At 44.8% G+C, this 6,000-nt stretch overlaps 1 protein-coding gene across 1 annotated transcript in view; it reads left to right on the top strand.

Annotated features, from left to right (window-relative positions):
* The window catches only part of LOC134351209 (deleted in malignant brain tumors 1 protein-like), a 178,119-nt gene extending 172,542 nt beyond the window's left edge, over positions 1 to 5,577 (top strand). Inside the window, exon 22 of the mRNA XM_063057318.1 lies at positions 5,540 to 5,577. Within this exon, the coding sequence (XP_062913388.1) occupies positions 5,540 to 5,577 (38 nt within the window). The remainder of the gene's footprint in view (positions 1 to 5,539) is intronic.
* The last annotated feature ends 423 nt before the right edge of the window (positions 5,578 to 6,000 follow it).

Here is a 6,000-nt window from a genome sequence, read left to right on the forward strand (position 1 = left end):
GTGTGGTCTCAGCAAGGCCTTGTACAACTGCAGTAGTACCTCCCTGCTCCTGTACTCGAATCCTCTCGCTATAAATGCCAGCATACCATTCGCCTTTTTCACCGCCTGCTGTACCTGCATGCCCACTTTCAATAACTGGTGTATAATGACACCCAGGTCTCGTTGCAGCTCCCCTTTTCCTAATCAGTCACCATTCAGATAATAATCTGTTTTCCTGTTTTTGCCACCAGTGTGGATAACTTCACATTTATCCACATTAAATTGCATCTGCCATGAATTTGCCCACTCACCTAACCGATCCAAGTCACCGTGCATCCTCTTAGCATCCTCCTCACAGCTAACACTGCCGCCCAGCTTTGTGTCATCCGCAAACTTGGAGACGCTGCATTTAATTCCCTCATCCAAGTCATTAATATATATTGTAAACAACTGGGGTCCCAGCACTGAGCCTTGCGGTACCCCACTAGTCACTGCCTGCCATTCTGAAAAGGTCACGTTCATTCCCACTCTTTGCTTCCTGTCTGCTAACCAATTCTCTACCCACATCAATACCTTACCCCCAATACCGTGTGCTTTAAGTTTGCACACTAATCTCCTGTGTGGGACCTTGTCAAAAGCCTTTTGAAAATCCAAATATACCACATCCACTGGTTCTCCCCTATCCACTCTACTAGTTGCATCCTCAAAAAATTCTATGAGATTGGCCAGACATGATTTTCCTTTCATAAATCCATGCTGACTTTGTCCAGTGATTTCACCGTTTTCCAAATGTGCTGTTACGACATCTTTGATAACTGACTCTTCAGTTTCCCCACCACCAATGTTAGGCTATCCTGTCTATAATTCCCTGGTTTCTCTTTCCCTCCTTAATTTAAAAAGAGGGGTTACATTAGCCACCCTCCAATCCTCAGGAACTAGTCCAGAATCTAAAGAGTTTTGAAAAATTATCACTAATGCATCCACTATTTCTTGGGTTACTTCCTTAAGCACTCTGGGATGCAGACCATCTGGCCCTGGGGATTTATCCGTCTTTAATCCCTTGAATTTACATCACACCACTTCCCTAACACCACTTCCCTAACATGTATTTCCCTCAGTTCCTCCAACTCACTGGACCCTCTGTCCCCTACTATTTCTGGAAGATTATTTATGTCCTCCTTAGTGAAGACAGGACCAAAGTAATTATTCAATTGGTCTGCCATGTATTTGCTCCCCATAATCAATTCACCTGTTTCTATTTGTAGGGGACTAACATTTGTCTTAACCAATCTTTTTCTTTTCACATATCTATAAAAGCTTTTACAGTCAGTTTTTACGTTCCCTGCCAGTTTTCTCTCATAATCTTTTTTCCCCTTCCTAATTAAGCTCTTTGTCCTCCTCTGCTGAACTCTGAATTTCTCCCAGTCCTCAGCTGAGCCACTTTTTCTGGCTAATTTGTATGCTTCTTCTTTGGAATTGATACTATCCCTAATTTCACTTGTCAGCCACGGGTGCACTACCTTCCTTGATTTATTCTTTTGCAAAACTGGGATGAACAATTGGTGTAGTTCATCCATGCAATCTTTAAATGCTTGCCATTGCATATCCACCGTCAACCCTTTACGTGTCATTTGCCAGTCTATCTTAGCTAATTCACGTCTCATACCTTCAAAGTTACTCTTCTTTAAGTTCAGAACCTTTGTTTCTGAATTAACTATGTCACTCTCCATGTTAATGAAGAATTCCACCATATTATGGTCACTCTTACCCAAGGGGCCTCTCACGACATGATTGCTAATTAACCCATCCTCATTGCTCAATATCCAGTCTGGAATAGCCTGCTGTCTAGTTGGTCCCTCGACATGTTGGTTCAAAAAACCATCCTGCATACATTCCAAGAAATCCTCTTCCTCAGCAGCCTTACCAATTTGGTCAACCAATCCACATGTAGATTGAAGTCACCCATTATAACTGCTGTTCTTTTCTTGCACACATTTCTAATTTCCTGTTTAAACCCATCCCCAACCTCACTACTACTGTTAGGTGGCCTGTACTCAACTCCCACCAGCGTTTTCTGCCCCTTTGTGTTATGCAGCTCTACCCATATCGATTCCACATCCTCATGGCTTATGTCCTTCCTTTTTATTGTGTTAATCTCCTCTCTAACCAGCAACGCCACCCCACCTCCTTCTCTTTCATGTCTATCCCTCCTGAATATTGAATATCCCTGAATGTTCAGCTCCCATCCTTGGTCACCCTGGAGCCATGTCTCTGTGATCCCAACTGTATCATATTCATTAATAACAATCTGCATTTTTAATTCATCCACCTTGTTACAAATCGACTGTTAAGTCTGGAAATTTCTGTGTGACTGACATCTGTATCTCCCTAAGCCAGTCAAGCCCATTTCACTTTCTTCTAGGGGTGGTGGGATTTATGGAAACGGTACAGTTTGCAACTAAACTGGTGCGGGACCAATAATATTACTGAAATTTTTTGCTGGTGATGCCCCGGGAGATTCAAATTAGAATTGCAGTATGTTGGGCGAGACAGCGCTGGGACAGTTGGTGCTGTTGTTGTGGGAAAAGTCGACGTTAGGTATTCTGTTGTTCCGTTGTTTTAGATATGACGAAAGGTGACGTATTAAAGGGGGAGGTTCGGCATCATTCGACTGGGAAAATACCATGGTAGCGTTCACACAGCAGTGCTGGGAGGGCTCGTCAACGAAGGGTATATGTGTGCAACTGAGAAATAATTTTAAAAAGGTATGACCGGGTTAGTGTGATTATTTTCTCGATTTTCCAGATGTCAGTGAGATTTAGAGCGGCGTATTTGTAGAGAAATAGCAGACAGTTGCAAGAAAAGCAAGGTGGTGATAGTAGGTAATTTTATCTTCCTCCTCTCGTCTAAGACTTGTAGACAGTAAAATGCCTGGATGCGATAAATCTGTCACAGGAGGAGCTTAGGAGACCAAATGGCGAAAGTTCCCCCAGCAGTGTTTTCGGATTGATCGATTGATTACTGAACGGAATTCGGTCAACAGCACTCTGACGCATGAGGCCCTGTTCTCCAGGTGGGACAGGAGATAGTCGAGGTCAGAGGCTGTTGTATCATTGCTGTCCTGATTCGGGCGATATGTAAACCCGTAGATGTCCAATACAGTGAGAAGACAGGATTTCATGCAGCTCGTGACCAGCTGCTTATAGCACTTCATTAATATTTAGTTCAGTGCAACTGGATGATAGTCGGTAAAACAGCTTTCTGGCGGCATCTGGGATTATAGTTGGGCCTTTAAGTGTGCAGGTATAGTGGACTGTTTCAGAGAGATGTGAAAGCTGTAGTCAGGACATCTGCCAGCTGGGCCGCACAGTCCCTCAACATCCGATAAGGGACGTTGACAGGCCCGTCAGCTTTACCTGTGTTGACAATGACTAAGGTCTTTCTAACATCAGCCGTGGCCAAACAGAGTGTCCGCTTCGCGATGGGGGTGGGGTGGGGGAGTGCGGCCTTCCTCGCTGACACACCGTTCAACGCATCAAACTGTATCAAGAAGACAGACGTCGCTGTCAAGTGTTGCTGACTCCGTTCTGGACGTATCAACATAGGCCTATGCCCCATTTTCAGATGCAGGTTAATCCAATAATTCTCAGTGCTGATCCAAACGTTTCTTGCAGTAAATCACCATGTATGAGGATGACAATTCGATTCATAAAATTACTGTGCAATCAGCTTCCGTCAGGCTGACAGACGACGTAATGAACTCCTGAACACATTAAGAACAATTAATTTTTAGTTGTGCATGAATTAACGCAAAACACAGTTACATAACCTTGTCATATCAGGCGGACTGATAAACTTGAAAAGATATTTGTGATGAAAGATCGAGACAAGGATGGTTAGGGCCTAAGTGCTGTAGTATCCGAGAAAGAATAGAGACGCGACACGAGACTGAAATGAAGACAAACCTCTAAACTAGATGCTAGAAGAGAATGCAACGATGAGCTGACGATTGAGCACCAAACCTCACTTCAAATGCTCTTCAATCATTAAAATTCTGTCACCATATCATGGCGCAACTTGGCAGTGTGGCCCTGAATCTTGAGAGGGGATTCGCCAGCTCTCCATATTCAAAGCTATCCATATTCAAGGAGTTAGAGCGTCTAAACCCCGGAGGCCAGCGCGGTCGACGGAGTGTCAGCCGAGGATCCGCCTCCCTCCGGCCGACTCCTGACGGCTCTGGTTAAACTGAGAGATGATGATGATAGTCATGGATGAGAGCCGGATTCAAGATGTCTCTTTCCGCAGCGTTACTTCGATTCCAATCCTTCCTAACCCACGAAAGACCACCGAACACCATGAACTATTGGTAAGAACAGAACTCTTTTAACGGTGCACAGCTGTTCCCTATGAACAAAGCTTGGTGGCGGCAAGCCAGACGGTAGTGGGAGTAAAGGACTGGTGTTTGCAGGTTTTAATTCAGAAATTTGGAAGGTGGGGTTGATCTTGGGTGTCCTGGAGAGCTGTGAGGCTGTCCAATGGAATTGGCCGCCAACTTTCTAGATTCCGACCGGACAGAAAAAATCCTGATTAAACAATCAACCTGTTGCGGAGGCTGCAATGCTGGTCCCTGCCTCCTCTTGCGGATCGGCTTTATTTAAACCTTCTGGGTAGAGGGCAACAAAACTCCCTCCCTTTAGTTCATTTCTCTTTGTAACGTTGAGCTAAACTTCCGGCCCCAACTTCTACCTCCTGCGCAGAGAAGTTTGGTGGAGAATGCCCAAATTGGCATTCGAACTGGAGGTCCGTGCGCACAATGGCACAGAGCGATTTGGGTGAATTCTGCGCTTAGGGCTTGAGAATAATTGTCTATCTTCCCGAACGAATGGCCGCCATCGCCATAACTTTGAGCAAAATGGTAGTAAGCTGCCTCCTTACTGAGGTTCGTCGAACTGAAGAGACAAGGCTTTTTTTTTTTGATTCTTCAACCCTGGACGATAGGGCTGGAAAAATTGAAATGTTTAAAGAAAACATAACACCTGAACTGTCCGGAATTTTAGCCTCCTGAATATAAGCTGGGTTCCTGTGCCCGGAACTTACCTTAAAAGGGGTATTGGCCGTCTTAAACCAGTGATGCCATTCCTCCAAAGTGAACTTCACCGAGAGCAGCTCACTATTTTCGATGATGTAGTTCACCTTGCCGGGTACAGTCGCCTGAAGGACGACACACAGGGGTGTAGTTTGTGTTCGAAGGTGTTGAGACATCACTGCACACAGTCCGATGTCCGAGGCATCCACGTTCACCATGAAGGGAGGATTGGTTTAGGTGAAACAAAAATGGGAGCTCTCGTGAACCGCTCTTCGAGCTCTGCAAAAGAAGTCCCTGCTTCAGTAATCCAAACAAAATGGCCCGTGGATCTCTTCGTTAATAATGTCAGTGGAGCTGTCCATGAGTTAAAGTTCCCAAGAAGTTTCTTGGAAAAGTCGGCATATCCCAAGAATCGTCGGACTTGTTTCATGTTGGATGATTGTACCCAATCTCTTATTGCCTTTTTCTTAATAGGGTCCAGCGAGAGATTGTCATTAGAAAAGAAAATTTAAAAAAAAAAATGTTGGTTGCGTTACAATTGGATTACTCCAGCATGACTTTAAGTCCATCGTCTGCAAGCCTCTGAGATAACCCAAAGTGAGCACCGTGCTGCTCCGCGGACCGAGAAATATATAGGATATCGTTTGGAAAACTGCTAGAGCATTCGCAAGGCTGACGAGCATGACCAGATCCTCCATGAACCCTATCAGTGTGTTGAATACAGTTTTCCACACGTCACGCTCCTTTATGTGGACCACATTTTACGCAAACCTAGCTCTAGGAAAACTCCTGCTCTTGAAGTAAATCGAAGGCGGTGTTAATGCGTGGAACGAATTCTAGCCCTTATGCAAAGTAGCCTTCTACAATCAATGCACGGCCTCAGGCTCCTACCCTTTAGATGTACGAGTTTGCACCGGTTGTTAAGGTAGAGGACC

The sequence above is a fragment of the Mobula hypostoma genome, chromosome 8, assembly GCF_963921235.1.
Source record: "Mobula hypostoma chromosome 8, sMobHyp1.1, whole genome shotgun sequence".
NCBI lineage: Eukaryota > Metazoa > Chordata > Chondrichthyes > Myliobatiformes > Myliobatidae > Mobula > Mobula hypostoma.